The 22,996-nt window shown below is 45.9% G+C and overlaps 2 protein-coding genes across 9 annotated transcripts in view; one reads left to right on the top strand and one right to left on the bottom strand.

Annotated features, from left to right (window-relative positions):
- Nucleotides 1-1,326: 1,326 nt before the first annotated feature.
- Nucleotides 1,327-22,294, bottom strand: LOC128344508 (lysozyme C, milk isozyme-like). Of its 8 annotated transcripts, XM_053294743.1 has the most exons (6): nucleotides 22,143-22,161; nucleotides 21,804-21,847; nucleotides 10,817-11,038; nucleotides 7,098-7,253; nucleotides 4,516-4,594; nucleotides 1,327-1,477 (listed from the first exon to the last, which is right to left on the bottom strand). In XM_053294743.1, exons 3-6 carry the CDS (start codon nucleotides 10,956-10,958, stop codon nucleotides 1,411-1,413), a joined length of 444 nt encoding a protein of 147 aa, XP_053150718.1. In that variant the 5' UTR covers nucleotides 10,959-11,038; nucleotides 21,804-21,847; nucleotides 22,143-22,161; the 3' UTR covers nucleotides 1,327-1,410. The 8 variants fall into 8 exon arrangements, with proteins under 8 accessions (XP_053150718.1, XP_053150712.1, XP_053150716.1 ...); XM_053294737.1 differs by lacking the exon at nucleotides 21,804-21,847 and having other exon boundaries at nucleotides 22,143-22,294; XM_053294741.1 differs by lacking the exons at nucleotides 21,804-21,847; nucleotides 22,143-22,161 and adding an exon at nucleotides 20,254-20,362.
- Nucleotides 20,416-22,996, top strand: part of LOC128343723 (homeobox protein prophet of Pit-1-like) — a 53,776-nt gene continuing 51,195 nt past the window's right edge. Inside the window, exons 1-2 of the mRNA XM_053293159.1 lie at nucleotides 20,416-20,426; nucleotides 21,608-21,771. Coding sequence (XP_053149134.1) covers nucleotides 20,416-20,426; nucleotides 21,608-21,771 — 175 coding nt within the window. The remainder of the gene's footprint in view (nucleotides 20,427-21,607; nucleotides 21,772-22,996) is intronic.

The raw sequence follows: 22,996 nt of genomic DNA, 5'->3' as shown, positions 1-22,996 counted from the left end.
ATTGAATATAACATGCAAACAATTTTATATGCATTCAGATCTGACCTGAAAGGAAGTTGCTACAGATAGCATCCAAGAAGAAGAGTATAAACAGGACAGGGCTGAAGATCAAACCCATCTTTTCAACCCCCAAAACATATTTCTCTCTCTCCAAAGTGTCTTCCCTCCCCCACCAAAAACATTATTTGAGGAGTTGTTCCTCAAGGGTTCCCTCTGTCTGCACCCCTGGAACAGGACATGGGAAGCATTAGGGTTTCCAGCTTTTGAACTGGCCCTGACCTGAAAGCTTTTCATACCCAGCTTTTAGTTCGCATCTCCTCCAGAACGGAGGGTGTGTGTTCACGTAACAGCCAAATTTACCCCAAAGCTCCTGCGAGCTATCAGGGAGCACTTCACACATAATTTGGGTTTTTCATCACACGTCAGAATGTAGCCCAATTTGTTGGAGATGGAGTTCCAATGCATCGGCCTTTTGCACCAACTATCCTAATAAGCATTAGGGGCATTGGGAGTAGAGACAGTGGGTAAGGGTCTCTGTATCTGTCCCTACTCTATGACCCCTGATCTGACTCTTCAGCACTTCCTGTGCTGAGTCACAGGAAACATCTTTCTCTCTCCTTACCTATTCATTATGTAGTCCTTTAGATTAGGATTAGGACCTTCCCATCCAAGTGTACGTAACCACTAATAAATACTTAGTGTTTAGTCCTACAAGAATCTCCCCATGTGTTTTCTCCAAATAGCTGCAACAACTAAACCATCCTCTGTTACCTACTCTGTAACTGGAGTGTGTGTGCTCATCCCTAGTGCTCTGCTGTTTACCTACTGGGGGTAAAATTAACAACCCCGAACACAATTTCTATCCGGGATTAAAAAATTACACTTTTTGCGTCGGTTTCTTGGGGCAACTTTGAATTTGCAATAAAACCTCGCAGAAAACCCACGGTAACACCTACTGTCTGGGAAAGCTCCTGGATCAGTAGCAATTTATAGCCAATCTTTTAGATTTTGAGCCCTTGAGGATAGGAACCCTTATTTTATTCCTTCTGCTGTCTAAACCATTTTGAGAACCGTTGAATTGGAAAGTGGTATATAAACAACAATGTTTATCTCCACACAGTAATCCCTACATATTTAAGCAGCTATTAAAGGCAAATGCCCAAGTCAGGCTGCTTCAGATCTGACAGGCTGCAGTGTGGACGGGGAGGGAATCACTGTGGGCTCAAAGTGAACATAGCAATGTAGACCCCAGGGGAAGGAGAACAGCTAGCTTGCACCTTCAGTCCACCTGTGGCCTATTCCTCATCAATAAAAAGGACCATCATGCAGAAGGTTTTTATGTTTAATCCAACAATCAGGTTTGTATTGTTGATATCGGAGAAGGTGGGTGGACAGTAGCCAGGTACCTCCTCAAAACGTACACCCATTCACCCACTTTTTCAGGTCTTTGTGTTGACAGTGTGTTTTCCACTTATCCCTGCAGAGAGGAAATCAGAGAAAGGCAGCAATGGGTCACCACAATGAATACTTTAGTTGTGCAATGCACAAGGATTGTAGAATTGTCTTAAACTCTTGTCAAAGACTAGACCAAAACTTCAGTCATAATACTGCATGGAAGTAGGCATGCTTAAACCCATTAGAATCAATGGGAGAAAAGGGCATCTCATTTTGTCTTGGAGCACAGCCTCTGGGTGCTGTCCTCAATCAATTGACATCCATGGCAAAAAACCCCATTTGTTTTAATGGATCTAGATGGCGCCATTAACAAAGAGGGTCTCAAACGTGGATCACCAGAAGTTGGACTACAACTCCCCTCGTCTCTTCTGCCATTGTGGCTGGGGATGGTGAGAGCTGTCCAGCTACCTCTGGGGACTCAAGTTTAAGAACCCCTGCATTAATTCATAATTTATATTTGCAGCTCTCAGTTCAGTTCATGAGTCTTGCTCTGCCAACCCCTGGCTGCAGTCTAGAGCTCAGTGACTGTATGATACACACAGAGGGGCTATTCCCACGATCAGGCAAAATCGGGCTAGGGGAGCAGGCGAGCCCGGTGGCTCCCAGGCGGTTAACCCACCTAAGTACCCCTCCCCTAAAACCGGGTTTGCGGAGCGAGCACTCCACAAACCCGGGTTTTTTTTATCATGAGTAGCCGTGGCACAGCTCTGCGCCATGGCTACGCACAAGGAGACCCCCAGAGGGGAGGCGAAAAGCTGCCTCCTGGCTGCGGGGGTCTCGCCAGCATACCCTGCGCACTCACGCAGGGCATGCTGGAGCTTCCAGGGGCTGATCGGCCCCCAGCCCCCACCACAGAGCTGGCAATTGTGTGGGCGGCCGATCCGGCCGTACAGGGCTCCCGCCCTGCTCGTGTGCGGGGAGAGAGGGCTTAGCCCGCTCTCCCCGCACACTCTCCAAAACTGGGTCTCATTGATCGTGAGACCCGGCTCAGGGTGTCCTGATGCAAGGGAGAGAAGGGGGTCCTATACCTTTAATAGTTTCAAAGACTTGGGAGATTTAGCAGGTGCATCTTCTCTGTCCTGAATAACAAACTGCAGCTCCCAAATGCATAGCTACCTGAAGCATTTAGACTGTAATTTCTGGAGGGAATGGATCTGTCTATCTTATATAGCTCAACAAAGGATCATCTAAATCAGGGCTGCTCAACTTCAGCCCTCCTGCAGACATCGGCCTACAACTCTAATAATCCCTGGCTATTGGCCACTATGGCTGGGGATTATGGGAGTAGTAATCAAAAAACAACTGGGGTGGTGGTGGGGGAATTGAGTAGGCCTGATCTCTACCTGCCCTGCCCTGCCCTGGCGTTAATGAGATGCCCTCTCTCCTGCTCTTACTCCCCTGCAACTGGTTCTCAGAGGCATCCTGCCTTTGAGGCTGGAGGTGGCCTACAGCCCTCCAACTAGTAGCCATGAAGTTATCCAAATCCCTCTTAAACCCATCCAGGTTGCTGGCTGTCACCACATCTCTTGGCAGAGAATTCCACAAGTTAATGTGTTGTATGAAAAAGTACTTCCGTCTGTTGGTCCTAGATTCCCCGCCATCAATTTCATGGGATGACCCCTGGTTCTAGTGTTATGGAAGAGGGAGAAGAATTTCTCTCTGACCACTTTCTTCACACCATGCATGATTTTATAGACCTCTATCATGTCTCCTCGCAGTCGTCCTTTTTCTAAACTAAAAAGCCCCAGGTGTTGTAGCCTTGCCTCATAAGAAAGGCACTCTAGGCTCCTGATCATGCCAAGAATGTTTTTCACCTATCCATATAGTTCTGCAGCCAATATATGGTGGGGTTGTAAGGAGAAGGCAAGGGTCCCAGGGACCTGTCTTCCCTTCTTGTCCCAGCTTCAACCTTTCTTCTCCCTTACTGCCAAAAGCAAACAGTCCTGGGGATGGGGGAAAGCTGGCAGCCCTACTATCTGGCTGGGTTGGATGCCCCTGTTCAACCCAGCAACAAGGAGGGATACAGGAAGTGAGCTTCTCTACTTCCTTGGTTGAAGCTAGCTTGATTGAAGCATAATGACTTACACGGCATTGGAATATAACCTTTCCTTAAGACCAAATCAGACAAAATGTCCTTTTAGATGGCAAAAAGGGTGTGACATGAAGCACAAGCTGGAAGCGAGAACATACTCATCCTCCACACAATTCCAAAGGCTTGTGTCTTCACAGCAGGATTTCACAAGCTGGTCAGATGATCAGGAGGGCCCTCCATGCGATTTCTGCAATACCACCTGCCAGCCAACTCTTGCTTTCCATTAATAATGCACCCCTTTCCCCCATTCACCAGTAAAGTATGAATGAAAAGGGATAGGTTTATTCACAGAAAGCAGGAGCTGGCCAGCAGGTGGAACTGTGCAAATTGTACAAAGGCCCCACTGGCCATCTGACCAGCCATTAAATCCTGCTGGGAAAGATGTCATCATGTCTAGTCTGCCCCTTTGGTGTAATGCTTCAATACTTTAAAAAAAAAAAACTTTTCTTGCTCCTGTACCTTTCACAGCAGCTCTGTGCATAGAAATATGGCCGGCAAATAAGATGTTTCTGAACCAAAACAGAGTAGTCTACATATGGAAAAGAGGACAGGTCTCCTGGGCCTTTAAGAGATGCACAAAAGAGGGAATTTCAGCAGGTTTCTCCCCCTGCATGACAAGCTGCTGAAATACTTTCTCCTGCGTGTTTCTTAAAGATACATTCTGTGCATCCTGTCCTCTTTTTCATATGGTAGTATGGAAATAAAGTAATGGGGAAACACTAACCTGCTCAATTTCTGTGTACCAGCCAGACTGCTGTAAAAGGCACAGGGGCAGGGCTAGGGGGAAAGCTGGCAACTCTGTTTAAGCAGGCAAGAGTAATACAGCTACACAGAGCATATTGAGCTAGTAAATGTAGAACAATCTTATGGAACAACCCTCAGGAGGCAGCAGATATAGGAGGAAGAATCCATGGGTCAGTCCCAGCACACCACACATCTGGGATGACCAATGAAAGATGTTTTCATACCAAGCTTCCATGCCTTGGGGATCTGCTGCAATCCTCTTGGCACACAGGATGTCATCTTCAATATTAGAGTTCAGCAACTCTGGAAGAAAGAATGAAAAGTTATGGGAGGCAAGTATGGAACCACAGAGTTGTTATGAAATAAGCAGATATTTAGACTGATCTTCAGACCACCTCTGGCACCAGTCATATTCATTTAAGTCAAGGAGGAGGACCTGGACCCAATTTGACCTAGGCTAAAATGTTAAGAGCTGCCAAGATTTTAGTAGCCAGGAAGTGAAAAAGCTGTACCATATTTGCGGTTCGTCTGCAGTTGCCACCAGCTTGTCTGGTGGCTTTACTCAGGGACAGGCCTTCTCCATTGCTGCCCCGAGGCTTTGGAACACACTTCCTGCTGAAATAAGAGCCTCCCCATCTCTTACAACTCTTTAAAAGGCAGTCAAGATGCATTTGTTCACCCAGGCTTTTAATTAGATATTGTTTTAATTGGGTTTTAATAGTTTTAACATTTTAAATTTTAATTGTTGACATGTTTTAATCTTTTTCTTGGTTGCTTTTATTGTTTTGTTGTAAACCGCCCAGAGAAATTGTGTTTTGGACGGTATAAAAATGTGTTAAATAAATAAATAAAATATTCCCCTTATCTAGATGGCAAAGTTACATAGGAATAAGATGAGACAACCAAAACAGAGTAGTCTACATCAAGCACTACATCAGCCAGGCTTGGGCTTGGGCATTGCCTCCTCACCCTCCCTGACACGTGTGGCAAACAATCATTTGCCATCATGTCTGAAATAAGCAAACAGTTTGCTCAGTTTGGATCTAACAGCAAACAATGCAAACCAAGAGGCCAAGAAGTGTGCAAGAGCATGGAGCCTGTGAGACCTTCCTCACGTAACCCCCCAACCATGATTTGGCATCACATCTGAACTGGTTCACAGCTTTTTGAAAGGGGATGGTCTCCCTTTGTTACTGCCATTCTGAACAGAAATATTATCTATATTTCTGAGATAGATCATCATCTTTGGGCATATTGTATAAGTTTTATTAATGGCAGTGGTGGCCCGTGCTAATGAACTGCAGGGACGGAAAACAAGCTGTAGCTGCTTTGGTACCGGCAGCCACTTTCTTGCTCCCTTCTGGTCCCGCCCTGGCTGTAACTGAGCCATGTTGGAAGGTCATTCATTCAGTAGGGGACAGAAATGTTAGAGAGTTCAGGAGGGGAGATTTCTTTATTTGCTCCAGCTACAGCGGAAGTAGCTGTACAGGGAGCACTGCTAATTAATAATGTCTGGAGACAAGGAGCTGAAGTTCCAAATAAAGTAGTTTATTTAGGAAATCCATCAGGGAGATAGATAAGACCTATCATGCCTCATTGCTAGCTACACACAGGAAGAAGGGAAGGGAGAAGGAGGAAGTCTGTCTCTCCAGGTGAGAGAATGAAACCTGAGATTATCAGACGAACAATGGGGAATCAGAGCAGAGGAAGCATAGTTAGAGGGGGAATGCCCTTACTGGCAATCTCTACCCCTAATGCCCCTTGTGGTCAGTAGGGTTGCTGGTACTAAGAGTCAATGCCATCAGGAGGTGCATCTCCAACAAGAACCCCCACCCCACCCCACCCCACACTGCCCATTCACCTGGTTGGGGATTTCCCTCCCTTACCAGACAAATGACCAGCCCACAAGGCTCCATTATAGCTTGGGAGGGGCCAGAAGGGAATAAGAGAGCTGGTCTTGTGCTAGCAAGCATGAATTGTCCCCTTTGCTAAGCAGGGTCCCATCTGGTTTGCATTTGAATGGGAGACTACATGTGTGAGCACTGTAAGGCATTCCCCTTAGTAGGTGGGGCCACTCTGGGAAGAGTACCCGCCTGCTTACATGCAGAAAGTTCCAAGTTCCCTCCCTGGCATCTCCAAGATAGGGCTGAGGGAGACTCCTGCCTGTAACCTTGGAGAAGCCATTGCCTGTCTGTGTAGACCAGGGATTCTCAACATTGGGTCCCCAGATGTTATTGGACTTCAACTCCCATAATCCCCAACCAAAGGTCACTGGGGCTAAGGATTATGGGAGTTGAAGTCCGATAACGTCTGAGGACCCAACATTGAGAATCCCTGGTGTAGACAATACTGAACTATAAGGACCAATGGTCTGACTCAGTATAAGGCAGCTTCCTATGTTCCTAAGAGCACGGCTGCCAGTATCAAAGCAGCTGTGGCTTGTTTTCCACCCCTCCAGCTTTTTAGCATGGGCTGCTACTGATTAAAGGAAAGCAGCAATCCCAAATACCTTTACTAGGGAGTAGGCCCCATTGAACTGAGGGGTCTTTTCCAAGTAAACACTCTTAAGATTGCACTGTAAGATGTGTAACATTACAAGGTAACTGTGTATATTATGTTTACTTTTGTTATATTTTAATTAAAAAAACAAAGAGTTCAGCATTTAGAAAACTTCACCCAGAAAGGCTCTTGGGATCTCTCTGGAGAAAGAGGCTCCATTTCTTGGAGTATAGTTCCCTACCAAACGGCTTCCCCTGTCTCCGGTGACCCAGTGCCCTCTAGTGGGGATGAAGAGGAAGGCACTAACCATTGCAAGAGATATAGCACAGGTTCTCTGAGGGGATGTCAGCTTTACACCACCAATCACTGCTGATCTGGAAGATACCGAAGTCTTGGCTTTGGTCTTCATTCTTCTCAATCGCCTTCGTGTCAAAGCCGCTCTCAAAAAATGCCATGCAGACCCCTGAAGGGAGGGGGATGGAAGAGGCATGCTCCAGTTTCCCCAGCACTCTATCTGTAATAGGGATGGGTCCGGACCGGTCCGGAGGCCATTGTAAAGGCCTCCGGACCGTCCGGACCGGTTCGGACTGGCCGGTCCGGTCCGGGTGGAGGGGGTTCCTTTAAGGGCGGGGAGGGTTTACTTACCCCTCCCGCCGCTTTGCCCCCTCCAGCTCTCGTAATTACTGTAGAAATTGGGGCGGCAGGATACCTCCCTGCCGCCCCTTCTTGCTGCTCAATGGATGAGGATGAGGCCGGGTAGACCGGGCCTCCGGGCCTCTGGCCGCCGGAGGCCCGGTCTACCCGCCGGCAGGGGCCGAGGCTGGGTAGACCGGGCCTCCGGGAGACGTGAATCTCGCACGCGGCGTGTGCGTGCGCAGAAGGCTTGTCGGAGCCTTTTCCATTGAGCAGCAAGAAGGGGCGGCAGGGAGGTATCCTGCCGCCCCAATTTCTACAGTAATTACAAGAGCTGGAGGGGGCAAAGCGGCGGGAGGGGTAAGTAAACCCTCCCCGCTCTTAAAGGAACCCCCTCCACAGTGCCGGACCGCAGCTGTGCAGTTCCGTGCACACCCCTAATCTGTAATAGCGGCGCATTCATTGTTCCCAGAAATGGTTGTTGGAAGAGGAGCAGCTACAGCCCAGAGGACACATTTGAAAACTACTGCGTATAAATTATGTTTCAGGAGGCTTAGTTATAACCTTTCAATCTGCCCTTCCCACTGCACAGCCTATCTGCATTTCCGATTCAGCCCTGGACGTTCTCAAATTGAAATTGTGAGGAGAGCATCCCCGTGTAGATTTGGCCACTGCCAGGTGCTAGGAAAAACACATAGAAAGTAGCTTCGTACCAGTTTTGCACACAGCCATTTCCCCCTTCAGTAGCAGCACCTCATGCTAATGAGCCAGGGAGTGCCAAATAAAGCTCAGCAGCCTCGGGTTGGTTCCCAGCAGCAGTCCTTCTCGCTCTGAATTAATAAGAGCCATGGTGCTGTCTGCAGGCTGGGGCTGGCCATTTGCCAGGAAGACCTGCGGAGGCTGGTCAACGCTTAGCCAGCCCACATAGCTCTACCTGACAAATGGCCAGCCTGTAGGCAGTGCGGCTCTCATTAACGCCAGGGCAGGGCAGGTTCCCGGGGCTGCCAGGAACCAGAGGAAGCTCTGCTTTGTTTGGCAGGGCCCCACCCCACCCCATCGCCCCAGCTCTTTAGGACGAGACACTACTGTCGTCGCTCTTTAAAGTCAGACGTGCAAATTCCAAAGCCAAGAGGAAGCCAGGCTCACACTGCTGGAAGCTTTTCACACGGGGCTTGTGAAGCACTTTAACTCACATCTCCTCCGGAATGTTCACATATCGGCTAGATTTACCCCAAAGTCCCTGTGAGTTATTGGGGAGCAGTTCACACAGAATTTGCATTTCGCACTGCGCGTTAGAGTGTAACCCGATTTATATCCGGGGTAAAAAAAAAAGACTATTTGTGTCATCTCTGGGGGACAACTTCAAGTTCACAGAAACGCCTCCCCATAAACTCGCAGTAAAACCTGCTGTGTGTAAAAGCCCCAGGGGATGTTGAAATGTTTCATCTACATTCACCACAGAGTACTGCTATTGAATGCAGACAAGGAGTGTGATCTTAAGCTAGCAATGCCTGCCCTCCACTTAGTCTTCTGTATTCTCCTTTGATCATATGCTCATCACTTGATTGTACACTCTGGACCACCGCATTAGCTTTTCTAGAAAGTAGTAAAACACACTAGAAGCAGAGCTTGCAAATAAACATAAGCAGAGAATTTACAGATAATCCAGACCCTCCTGCAGATTCCTGCTGTCTTCCAGGATCTGATGGACAGGCCACATCGGAAGAAGGCTCTTGGTGCTATTTATGTTGTACCCAGTGCTGGGCAGCACTTGCTTTTCATGATTAACTCAATTCGCCAGTAGAGAAGTTTGAAAAGGGGTTGGTGAAGCATGAAAAGCAAGAGCTGGCCAGCGGGAGTGCAGCACAGACCAAGCCATTAAAAACCGATGCAGAAAATCACGCCTCCTCAGACCCAGACAAGTTTCACTATGGTCTGCTGTCTACCACTTTCCACATGGTGGCGGCACCAGGAAATGAATGGTGGGGGCACAGCAGAGGCAAAGTGTATTTATGGGTGGGCTGTCTCACATATGTAAGTTTGCATGTGACACTCATGTATGAAATATGAGGGAAAGGCTTTTGTAAAACTCTTTATCTGTGTCTTCTGATTAATTACAATCTATCTGACAGTCATGATAATATGTCAGTTGGTTTCTCTGAGCTCAGAAATATGGGACTGGATACCGTAGCTGACATATGGTGCAACATTCCATCTGCCTTGTAACAAAATGTGCACATCGTTGCACTAGAGGTCTGTTGTGCAAAATGCAATAATTGCATGAAAATTTCACAGTGGACAGCCATTGTGTGCAACTGCACTGAAATAACGGCTGTCTGTCATGCAATTGAATTTGTGCAATTCTTGCATTTTGTGCAACAGAGCTATCTGTTGTGCACATTCCGTTACAAGGCAGACTGTCAGCCATTGTTTACTCTTCTCTGTCCCATATTGAATGAAATATGGGATTTTGAAAATGAAACTGCATGATTCCCCCCCCCGCCCCAACTCCAATGTACTGTGGGCATTTGGGGGGATGTCAATGCAATGAGGACAACTTATGTGCTGAAGATCACCCATCAATAGAAATGTCCACACAAAATCATTATTAATCATTTTCACCGCAAATAGCTAGTCAACTAAGCAGACTGCAGCTCTAGGAGTGGATCTCCCAGCCCCATCCTGTTGCCAACCCACCAGGTTCCCCTCCAGATGGCTGCCATGATAGATTATGGTCCAATCAGCAGACCAGACCAGTCTACTTCCCTGCCACCAGGTAGCAATGGAGGTGCAGGCAACATATGGTTAGTAGCTTGGCAGGTAGGGTGTGTGTGTGGCAGGGAGGGCTGCAGACCTTGCTGACCACCTTGTCCCAAGACATTTTGATGCCTGAGGCAGAAAATCCAAACAACATCCCTTTCTGTTAAGTAATATAGGACAACATCCATCAGGCAGTTCTCCTATACAAGATTCATGAAAGGCTGCTCTGGCACTGCATCCATTCATTTCAGTGGGCACAGGAGAATTTCCTGGTGGATGGGATCCCAGGGGTCAGACCAGACTGTCTCCCACTTTAGCCTATGGAATCTTCCACCAGAGATGGCCCCTTCACATTGCTTAATGGCAGTGCCAGCTGCCAGAAAAGGAAGCAGACGCTCTGAGGAAATCTTGGACTAATGGAATGCTTTGGAGAGTATCCATAAAAGAGAGGCTGGGGGAGGATACAGAACAAGTTAATCGCCACCTTGTTGTGGGTGCAGGGACAAGGAAGTAGTGCCTAGAGACTAACATGGCTGTGCTGGAAGATATCCAAGGGCAGGCATTGGCCAACTCCCCCAACATCTACAACATTTAGACACAGAGAATGCCCCTCTTTTGTGGAGTTGTGCTCACAGTTGGCCAGGCTGTAACCTCTGAATCCATCCATCCCATGATCCTTCAGCACACGAGCCAACTCGCAGCGACCGAAGATCTTGGCCTGGATGGTGGCCACAATGCAGGCAAGGAGGAAGGTCTTAGGTAAGAGAGTTCTCATCGTCTCTGGAACTTGACATGTGATGGAAAGGAGCTGGACATTAAGTTAAAGCCAGTTTGTGTCCTCTGGAGATGACTCCCCTAGAAAGAAACAGATAGGTAACGTTTAAAACAGTGTTTCCCAGCTGGGTGCTGTGAGATGGTATGCTGCACTGACACTCTGAGTCAACTGCATGAGCAGGGAGTTTATATTCCCCAATTTGGGAGCTGACTTGTCTCATAAAGCACTGGGAAAGCTGTGTCCCTCTTGACACACATAACAGCCTGCTGGATCAGGCCCAAGGCCCATCTAGTCCAGCATCTTGTTTTACACAGTGGCCCACCAGATGCCTCTGAGAAACCCACAGGCATGCCCTCTCTCTTGCTGTTGCTCCCCTGCAACTGGTATTTAGAGGCATCTTGCCTCTGAGGCTGGAGGTGGCCTATAGCTACCAGACTAGTAGCCATTGATAGACCTGTTCACCACGAATTTTTCTAAGCCCCTTTTAAAGCCACCCAGACTAGTGGCCATCACCACATCCTGTGGCAGAGAATTCCATAGATTAATTATGCACTGTGTGAAAAAGTACTTCCTTCTGTTGGTCCTAAAATTCCCAGTTTTCAGTTTCATGGGATGATCCCTGGTTCTAGTGTAGTGAGAAAGGAAGAAAAATTTATCTCTGTCCACTCTCTCTACTCCATGCATAATTTTATACACCTTGATCATGTCTCCCTGTAGTCGCCTCTTTTCCAAACTAAAAAGCCCCAGATACCATAGCTTTGCCTCACAAGGAAGGTGCTCCAAGCCCCTGATCATCTTGGTTGCCCTCTTTTGCACCTTTTCCAGTTTTACAATGTCTTCCTTAAGATACAGTGTCCAGAACTGTACTTGGTACTCCAAATGTGGCCGCACCATAGATTTGTATAAGGGCATAATAATATTGGCATTTTTATTTTCAATCCCATTCCTAATGAGCAGGTGAGAGGATGTGGGCGAGGAGGTGGGGTGACTATGGTCTATAAGAATACTATTTCCCTTACCAGGATCCCTGTCAGGGAGTTGGCCTATATTGAATGTGTGTTCCTAAGTCTAGGGACCAAGGATAGACTGGGACTTCTGTTGGTATACCAATCACCCTGTTGTCCAACAGAGTCCCTAACTGAGCTGAAGGTTGCAGAGTTGGCACTGGAGTGGACCAGGCTGTTGATGGTGGGGGACTTCAATGTCCATTTCAGGACTGGATTGTCAGGGGCAGCTCAGGAGTTCATAGTGGCCATGACAACTATGGGCCTATCCCAAGTGGTCTCTGGACTGACACATGGTGCAGGTCACACGCTCAACTTGGTCTTCTGCTCTGATCAGGGTGGTGTCCCGTGGGTGGGGACCCGTTATCTCCCCACTGTCGTGGACGGATCACCATCTGGTTAAGGTAGGACTTGCAGCTACAACCCACCTCTGCAGGGGTGAAGGACCCATTAGGTTGGTCCGCCTGAGAATGTTATTAGATCCAATAGGATTCCAAGAGGAAGCGTTTCAAGCTGGCTCTGCCAGTGATTCTGTTGATGCTCTGGTGCAAATATGGAATAATGAACTTACTAGAGCGGTAGACACAATAGCTCCTAAGGATCCTCTCCGACCTGCTTTAAAGTCAGCCCTGTGGTATTTGGATGAACTGTGGGAGTTGAAGCGGTGAGGTAGACAACTAGAGCGCAAGTGGAGGAAGACTCAGCGTGAATCTGACAGATTGCAACACAGAGCTCATTTGAGGATCTATGCTCTGGCAGTACAGATGGCAAAGAAGCGGTTCTTCTCTGCCCGCATTGCTTCTGCAAGTTCATGTCCAGCTGAATTGTCTAGAGTTGTGAGGGGGATAGTTCATGCCCCTTCTGCCTTGAATTTGAATTTGGAACCATCTGTTACTCGCTGTGATGTGTTTAACAACTTTTTTTGCAGATAAAATATCTTGTATTTGTGCTGAACTAGACTCCACAGTTACTGCAGAGTCTATCATAGAAGTACCTAGCAACCCCTCTTGTGGGTCACTTTCAGTTTGTTACTTTTGAGGATGTGGACAAACTGCTTCAAACTGTATGCCCCACCACTTGCTCTCTTGACCCTTGCCCAACGTGGATTATTTAATCTGGCAATCATATTATCAGAGAGGGTCTGGTAAATATCATAAATGCTTCTCTGGGGGAAGGCACGATGCCTCCTTGTCTTAAGGAGGCTATTATTAGCCATTTTAAGAAACTTGCATTGGATCCCTCAGAGTTAGCTAATTACAGACCAGGGCCGGATTAGGGGCACTGAGAGGGCAATGGAATTTATGTGGGGAGGGCGCTGGGTTTTGAGCAGGATGGGTACTCAAGGGTGGGAGTATTCACTGCTGCTGAGTACAGCGGGGCGCAGTGGTGCCCCACAGGTGGGGCGCATCTGGAATATGCCCTGTTGCCCTGTGGGCCAGTCCAAGCCTGTTACAGACCCATCTCTAATCTTCCTTGGTTGGGCAAGGTGATTGAGCGAGTGGTTGCTTCTCATCTCCAGGCAGTTTTGGATGACACAGATTATTTATATCCTTTCCAGACAGGCTTCTGGGTGGGTTATGGGGTTGAGACTGCCTTGGTCGGCCTGATGAATGATCTCCAATTGGCGATCGACAGAGGGAATGTGGCTCTGCTGATCCTTTCAGCGGCTTTTGATACCATTGGCCATGGCATCCTGCTGGGTTGCTTGAAGGGGGTGGGATTGGGTGTCACTGTCTTTCAGTGGTTCGGCTCCTACCTCTCTGGCAGATTCCAGATGGTGTCACTTGGAGATTGTTGTTCTGAAAAGTGAGAGCTGAAGTGTGGGGGTTCCACAAGGCTCCATACTGTCTCCAATGCTCTTTAACATCTAAATGAAACTGCTGGGAGAGATTGTCAGGAAGTTTGGTCTGGGATGCTATCAATAGCACCCCAGTCAATGCTATCAACCCCTCAGTGCTATCAACCCCTGCTAACTTGGCAAAGAGGCACCTTTTTAATGTGGTGATTCTCTTTATTTAGCAGGGGGAGAGTAACTGGCCCTATCCACCCCCAGCACAGGACCTCCAGTGACTGTTGCTGGTGTCTATCTTGTGTTTCTTTTTAGTCTGTGAGCCCTTTGGGGACAGGGAGCCATCTTATTTGTTATTTCTCTGTGTAAACCGCCCTGAGCCATTTTTGGAAGGGTGGTATAGAAATCAAATAAATAATAAATAATAATTAATAAAAATATGCTGATGACACCCAGATCTATTTCTCCATATTAACTTCATCAGGAAATGGCGTGACCCCCCTAAGTGCCTGCCTGGAGTGTCTGCCTGGAGGCGATATTGGGCTGGATGAGAGATAACAAGCTGAAGTTGAATCCTAACAAGATGGAGGTACTGTCTGTAGGGGGTCAGGATCCGAGAGACGGTTCAGATCTGCCTGTTTTGGATGGGGTTACACTCCCCCTAAAAGATCAGGTTCGTAGTCTGGGAGTGCTCCTGTATCCCAAACTCTCCCTGGTTTCTCAGGTTGAGGCTGTGGCCCGGAGTGCTTTTCATCAGCTTTGGCTGATACACCAGATACATCCATTTCTGGAGACAAATGACCTTAAAATGGTGGTACATGTGCTGGTAACCTCTATGCTTGACTACTGTAATGCACTCTGTGTGGGGCTGCCTTTGTACTTAGTTCAGAAATTACAACTGATACAGAATGTGGCAGCCCGATTGGGCTCTGGGTTTACTCGAAGGGACCATATAACACTTATTCTAAAAGAACTGCACTAGCTGCCGATATGTTTCTGAACGAAATACAAAGTGCTGGTTATTACCTGTAAGGCCCTTAATGGCTTAGGTTCAGAGTACTTAAGAGAGCTCCTTTTCCATCATGAACCCTGTCGCCTTTTAAGATCATCTGGAGAGGTCCGGTTATGGTTGGTGCCAACTCGTTTGGTGGCAACTCGGGACTGGGCTTCTCTGTGGCTGCCCCAGGGCTTTGGAAGGTGCTCCCTAAAGAAATAAGAGCATCTCCTTCTCTGTTTGCTTTTAGGAGGACCTTGAAGACGTACTTGTTTTCCCAGGCTTTTAATTGAAATTGAAAATTTAAACTTTAATGTGTGTTTTTATCTATTGTGATTTTTATCTGTTTTTATTAATTTTAAATGTTTTGTTTTATATTATGTTTTAATCTGCACACTGCTTAGAGATTTCTATACAAGGTGGTATAGGAATGCAATCAATCATGATCTCTAGCATGGAATTGGCCTTTTTCACAGCTGCCACGCACTGAGTCAACCCTTTCAACAAGCTGTCCACCATAACCTCAAGATCTCTCTTCTGGTCAGTCACTGACAGTCAGACCCCATCAGTGTATAAGTGAAGTTGGGGTTTTTTTGCCACAATACTTGCTTAAATTGAACCACATTTGCCATTGTATTGCCCACTCACTGGGTTTGGAGAGAGCCCCTTGGAGTGCCTCACAATCCTTTCTGGATTTCACTACCCTAAATAGTTTGGTGTTATCTATAAATCTGGCCACTTCACTGCTTACCCCAGATCATTCTAAATCATTTATGAACAATTTAAAGAGCACTGGTCCCAGTACATGTGGGACCCCATTTCTTACTTCCCTTCATTGTGAAAAAACTGTCCATTTATTCCTACTCTCTGTTTCCTGTCCTTCAACCAGTTACCAATCCATACATGTACCTGTCCACTTATCCCATGAATGCTAAGTTTACTCAAGAGCCTTTGTTGGGGAACTTTGTCAATTCAAAAGCTTTTTGAAAATCCAGGTATACTACGTCAACCAGATCACCTTTATCCACATGCCTGTTGACACTCTCAAAGAACTCAAAGAGTTTAGTGAGGCAAGACTTGCCCTTGCAGAAGCCATGCTGGTTCTCCTTCAACAAGGTCTGTTCTTCTATGTGTTTAACAATTTTGCCCTTAACTATGCTTTCCATCAATTTACATGGCACAGAAGTTAAGCTAACAGGCCTATAAGTTCCCGGATCCCCCCTGAATCCTTTTTTGAAAATGGGTTACATTAGCTACTTTCCAGTCCTCTGGTACAGAGCCTGATTGTAGCGACAAGTTACGTATTTTTGCTAGGAGATCAGCAATTTCACATTTGAGTTCCTTCAGAACTCTTGAGTGGATGCCATGTGGCCCTGGTGATTTCTTAAGTTTTAGTTTTCCAAGACGGTTTAGAACATCTTCCCTTGTCATGTCAAATTGGCCCAGTTCTTCCAAGCCTGAGAAGCTCAGTTCCAGAGAAGGTGTATGGTCAGTATCCTCTGCCATGAAGACAGATGCAAAGAACTCATTCAGCTTTTCTGCAATCTCCTTCACATTAATTATCCCCTTCATGCCCTCATCTAAGGGTCCAATCGCCTCCCTGGCAGGTTTTCTGCTTCTTATATATTTAAATAGGTTTTTGTTATTCCCCTTGACACTTTTAGCTATATGCTCCTCAAATTCTCTTTTTGCATCCCTTATTGGTCTCCTTGCATTACTTCTGCCAGAGTTTATGTTACTTTTTGGTCTCTTCATTTGGGCAGGACTTCCATTTTCTGAAGGAGGTCTTCTTCGCTTTTATAGCTTTGCTGACTCTACTTGTTAGCCATGCTGATGTCCTCCTGAACTTAGTGGTACCTTTCCTTCTTTTTGGTATACATTCCAACTGAGCTTCTATTATTGTGGTTTTGAATAAGTTCCATGCTTTCTGGAGTGATGTGACCCTCCTGACTTTTCCTTTCAGCTTCCTTTTTACCAGTCCCCTAACTTTTTAGACGTTTCCTCTTCTGAAGTCCAACGCATCTGAGTTGGACTTCCTTGGCAATGATCCACTCGTATATAAGATGAATTGGATCATACTATGGTCACTGTTCCCCAATGGTAGTGCAACTCTGATATCTCGCACCAGGTCCTGGGTACCACTCAGGATTAAGTCCAAGGTCACCTTCTCTCTGGTTGGTTCCATGACCAACTGTCTTAAGGCAAAGTCATTTAGCTTATCAATAAATCTGGCCTCTCTGTCATTACCAGAATCTCTGATTTGCTTCTCTAACTCTAGGTCCCTCTCAGCATTTTGATCTAGAGGGTGATAACACATCCCTAGTAACACATTTCCTTTCAGTCCTTGTATTGTCACCCATAATGATTCTGTGGTGGACTCTGGCCCACCTAGGTTTTCTAGCTTATTGTATTCTATTCCTTCTTTAATATACAGTGCTACTCCACCCCAATCTGCCCCCTCTGTCCTTTCTGTAGAGTTTGTATCAAGGAATAACAGTATCCCACTGGTTCTTGCCATTCCACCAGGTTTCCATTATGCCCACTATACCTATGTTTTCTTTAGCAAGCAAGCACTCCAGCTCACCCATCTTGGCTCGGAGGCTTCTGGCATTGATACATCTATACGCCGAGTCTCTTAACTGGTGTGAGCCCTTTGGGGACAGGGATCCATCTTATTTATTTATTATTTCTCTGTGTAAACTGCTTTGGAAACTTTTGTTGAAAAGAGGTATAGAAATAGTTGCTGTTGTTGTTGGCGTGTGCGATCTCCCTTATTGTCATTTAACCCTCTGCCATAAACCATCCCCTTCTGGTTTATCTGAAACATTTGCACCCTCAAACCTTAGGGGGTTTTGCTTTCCAAGCCAGATACCGCACAATTCCTGGCAGCAATCCCCCAGGTGTCATTTTAAAAGCTGCTCTGCGGTCTTTTTGATCTTAAGCACCAGCATGGTTCCATCTTGGTTTGAGTGCAGCTCATCCCTTTTGTACAGGATTTGCTTGCCCCAAAATGTATCCCAGTGCCTAACAAATCTAAACCCCTCCTCCCGGCACCACTGTCTCATCCATGCATTGAGACCCCCATGCATCAGTGCCTCTCTTGCTGGCCCTCCATGTGGCAAAAAATATATAAGGGATTGCACGACAAAACAGCAGCAAAATGGGTGAGACCGTGCAAAAATAATGGTAATGATAGCAATAGGAATTGATAACACTCCCAAAACATACAGCACTATCAAAACTCTTGTTCATAAGAAGAATCCAACCTATACATGATTGTGACAAAATCCAAACACTTTCAATGTTGTGAAAATATCCATTATTATTTTTTTGAGTATATTCTCCCTGTGAATCACCACGCCTTCAATTAGCAGGCTATATAACACAGAGCCCCATGAACTAACTAGTCATTGAATGATTTGTTTTCCCGGAGTGAGATGTAGGAGGATAGAGCTCTCCAAAAAATACTTTCGGAGGAAATGGGTATGTGTTAATGGGCGTATAGAGGGGAGGTTTTGGATAACATTATGATGTTTGTTGGATGATGTAATCAGCTGCGGAACTGTTCTTATGCTCACATTTCCAGAAGCTTTGCAGCTCTGATGAAGAATGTTCGAAATGGGCTGGAGAATTTCCCGGGTTTGCCCATCAGCTCTGCTTTAGACAGCTCTGCTTTAGACAGACATTTGTGTACAGATTTGCTGACTAGCTATTGCACTTGCAACTTCTGCAATTGGAACTTTTGCAGTTTTTTTCTCATGAAGAACAAGACAGCTCTGCTTCAGATAGACAATTGTGTACAGATTTGCTGACCAGCTATTGCATTTGCAACTTCTGCAATTGGAACTTTTGCAGTTTTTTTCATTGAGAACAAGACTCTCCTGTACCAATTGATTATTTGGATGTTCAGGACCTACGTTCATTATGTACTACTCACACTCATTGTATTTATGCAGTTAAAGTTTAAGTGATTTGTATATCAAAAACCCTTTGAGGTCTTTTTTTTTGTATATACTCCAAAAAATAATAATGGATATTTTCACAACATTGAAAGTGTTTGGATTTTGTCACAATCATGTATAGGTTGGATTCTTCTTATGAACAAGAGTTTTGATAGTGCTGTATGTTTTGGGAGTGTTATCAATTCCTATTGCTATCATTACCATTATTTTTGCACGGCCCTCCATGTGGAACAGGTAGCATTTCATAGAATGCTAACTGCGGGGTCCTGGATTTCCATATGCTACCTAGCAGCCTAAATTCGGTTTCCAAGACCTCCCAACTGCATTTCCCAACATTGTTGGTGCCGAAGTGCACCATGACAGTTGACTTCTCCCTAGCACTTGTAACAGCCTATCTAGACACTGTGTGATGTCCACAACCTTTGCACCAGGCAGGCAAGCTACCGTGTGGTCTACACACAGGTCACAGACTCATCTTTCTAGGCCCCTAACAATCGAATCACCCACTACTAGGAGGCCCCCAGCCCCCAGAGGAGTATCCTCTGTGTGAGAGCATATGTAACTAAGTAATATTTTTATTGTTGTGACCACCAGACACCGGTCATAACATGACATAACATAACATAGCATAAAATAAAACATGACATAAAAGAGAAACAAAAAAGAAAAAGTATACCATGCAATTACTTCAGCGGTCAAATTAAACTAAAACAAATGCTACAGTTTAGAACAGGGCATGGAAGCTATAAATTTCTTTCTGAGTTTGAAAGAAAGGAAAGCAAAGAAAAGAGTCCTTTCTAAGGGAGCATTACTCTCTTCCTCAGATCAATGTCCTCCTTCTCTGAGACGTTCATTCTCTGTGATAGCAGAGGAGCAATCAGACTGGGAGTGGGATGCCTCTATCACATCCCTGAAGGTCTTGTCCACATACCGATATGCCTCTCTGAGCTTCTTCACGTCAGCCACCTTGGCTTCAAGGGAACAAACTTGTTCCCTGAAAGCCAGGAATTCTTTGCACCAAGCATATACCCACGACATTTGCCCTTCAGGCAGTTAGTTACACATGGAACACACTGGGACACACCTCGTCCCCTGCTGGCATTCTACCTTCATAATTGATTTGATTGGCTACTTAGAATATATTGATTTAGTTGAAATCTAGGTCTCTTTTGTTGAAAGCACCACTGTGGGAATGGGGGGTAGTCTAACTGACTAATCTAACTGACTGAGAACAGTGGACAACGTATCTACCAAAGATCACCCAGGGGAGTAGCAAGAGGTGGGAGGGACAGTGCCAGGAGCAGATCTTATCTCTGGGCAAAGTGGGTGGCCCTCACCTTAAATTTCCCAGTCAGCCATGTTGTTCCTACCTCCATTTTGTGTGCCTACTGCCCCCCTCTGTTGTTTCCTGTGACACTTGCCTGCAGCCTGCTGCTGCTTTAAGAGTTGTGAGGTGAGTGACAATAGCACCAACCTCAAAGAACAAATGAAAAGCCCCAGATGTGTAAAAATATTAATATTAAGGCAGGAGCCAATGTATGCTCACTTTTGTTTTAGCAAAGTGGGTGGTCCTAGGACTGCACTATAAAGTAATCAGAGAGAGACTAGGTTGATTGATTCCTCAGGCAGCCAATCAGAATGCAATAAAGGATGACTGACCGCAATAAAGAGAGACCAGGTTGATTGATTCCTCAGGCAGCCAATCAGAATGCCCAGAGGGTGGGTGAGTCTTTTTCTTTTAGCTACTCAGAAGAACCCAATCACCATTTTGGCTGTCTGTCTGTCTGATGGTGTCTGATCTTTTGATGGCTTCTTTTTGTTTGTTTGGAGAGGAGGAATGCAACCTCTGATCAATCAATCTCTTTATCAATCTCTTTATTTCAGTCAGCGACCAGCATGAGATTAAAACAAATGTAAAAGAGAGGACAATCAAACCTAGGCTAGTGACTGCCTTGGTCCCTGCTGTGAATCAAGCCTGGTCTACACCCCATGCATCTTTGCTTTCCATGGTGTCCTTTAAGTTACAGGAGATGGTTCATAGCTGCAGCAAGCATCATTGAAAAACCTGTGATTTTTCTATTATTTATGTATGCATTTTTTAAAATAGGCAGGCAGAACTGCCCTTGTAATTTCAGAATGCATTTGTTCTCCACTTCTGTAGCTGGTCTATGCGTTACTTGTGGCATATATAGATTTATTTACTTTTAATCTATAGCCTGTGCTTCCTCCAAGAAGTCCAGAATGGTCCATGTGGTTACATTTATTCTCCCAACATTCCTATGAGGAAGGTTATGCTGATAGACAAATGACTGTCCCAGAGTCACCCAGTGAGCTTCATGGCTGAATGAGAATTTGAACTTGGATTGCCCCAGTCTAGTCCAGCACATTATCCACTGTACCACTCTGGCTCAGAGATATTTCTTCTTCACTCATTTACCCCATAGCATTAAGCCATGTGCGAATAACTCCCTGGTGACTTCAGAATGCATTTACACTCCACAGAAGCAACATTTTGTAGCTGGTCTATGCTTTACTTGTGGGTTGTACAGTTCATTTCGTGTGTGTGTGTGCTTGTGTTTGACCCTGCCATGTAAGATACTGTACAAATCTACACACTACTCTAGTTCTGTTAAGCACTATAAAGCAACTGATGTTTTCCATATTTCTTTGTATCTCTGCTGATGAGCAATTGAGATTTGTGTGCTTGTGTGTGTATTTGTGTTTTGATCCCACTTGTCAGCTACAAATCTACACTTTGCCTGTTATTGCTGTGGCACCTGCCTAGTACTGGCTCCACCTCCACAGCTGCCCCACAATTGGCTCCACCTCTACCTATGGCTCCACCTATCACCAGTCTTGCCTAGCCCTGCCCTACCCCACTCCACCCCACCCTGCCCCAGTCCCAGGAACCACCAGTCACCACCAGATAGTGCTTTATGCTCTCCTTGGCTCTGCTTTTCTCCTGAAGCTCTCTCCAATGCTGCCTACTCCCAGCCTACTCCAATACCAGAAAGCAGTGGCAAAAAGCAACCTGAGGACCAGAGTTGCAAGGGAAGAGCAATAGGTAAGATCATAGTTAAACACTACCCCTCTTACCTGTTGTTTCTCCCTTTCAGATATTTCCTCTGCAGGTTAAGAGCCTGTTTGCAAACACAATGTGTAAGTCTAGACTGAAATAGTGTGGTATTTTTCGCAAGGCCTTCTCACTGATAGCACGGTTACAGAAAACCCTCCCTTAGGTAGTCTACAAGCAATATCCCATCGGGCAACAAGGAAGGGTGAGTCTAAGAGCTGATGTAGATAGACTAGGGAGGGTGGTTGGTTACTGTTGTGAACTCAACAGTTCTGTCTGGGAATCCCAAGCACCCAATGGAGCTCACCATCTGTGACAAGAGAATAAGACACTGCCAGGTTGGTCAGGGCATCTGGACTTACTTGTTTAGAGGGAAGAAGTAGAGCTGGAGAGCCCAAGGCCTTTACACGGAGGCTCCTGTCATGGGGTTCCATCCCCTCCTCTTTCATGTAGAACTTCCTTAGGGTTCTAGAACCTTCATCTAATGCAGTGGTCTATGACATCAGGAATTCCAAGGAAACCTAGGCTAGTGACTGCCTTGGTCCCTGCTGTGAATCAAGCCTGGTCTACACACCCAACAAAATATGGTGGTCGACTAAAATGATAGCATTTTGGACTGTACCACTTCAGACTGCAGCTAGGGATACTATTTTGGAAAACTTCCCCAAATGTAAAATTGTAGAAATCCCCTGTAAAAAATTCCCTGAATGTAAAGAAAGAGAGAGAAGAAAAAAAGAATTTAGCATATAAGAAGAAAGGAAATGCTATGAAGCATTTTTTAAAAAAACCTGGGGAATAGGCTTTGGCGCAAAGTCTAATGGAATCCAGCCCCACTGCCAGGTCTTTGACACTGAAATTGAGAGTGCCACAGATAAAAGCCCCAGAAAGACCTCAAGAGCATTGCAGAAAACCCCTGGTAATTGAGCAAAGAGTCACCTTTTAAAGTGATGATTCTCTAAGATTTATCAGGAGAAGAGCAACTGGCCCTATCCAACCCCAGCACAGCATCCCTCCCGTGGCTATTACTGGTGTTTGCCTTGTGTTTCTTTTTAGATTGTGAGTCCTTTGAGGACAGGGGGCCATCTTCTTTATGTTTTTATTTTTCTATGTAAACCGCTTTGAGAATTTTGTTGAACATATACAGTAAATGTTCGTCATCATAGTCGTAGTAGTAGTAGAAAAGCCCCAGGGAGATCCTGAGAGCACCATGGGAAAA

The sequence above is a fragment of the Hemicordylus capensis genome, chromosome 2, assembly GCF_027244095.1.
Source record: "Hemicordylus capensis ecotype Gifberg chromosome 2, rHemCap1.1.pri, whole genome shotgun sequence".
NCBI lineage: Eukaryota > Metazoa > Chordata > Lepidosauria > Squamata > Cordylidae > Hemicordylus > Hemicordylus capensis.
This window is presented reverse-complemented; position numbering and strand designations above follow the sequence as displayed.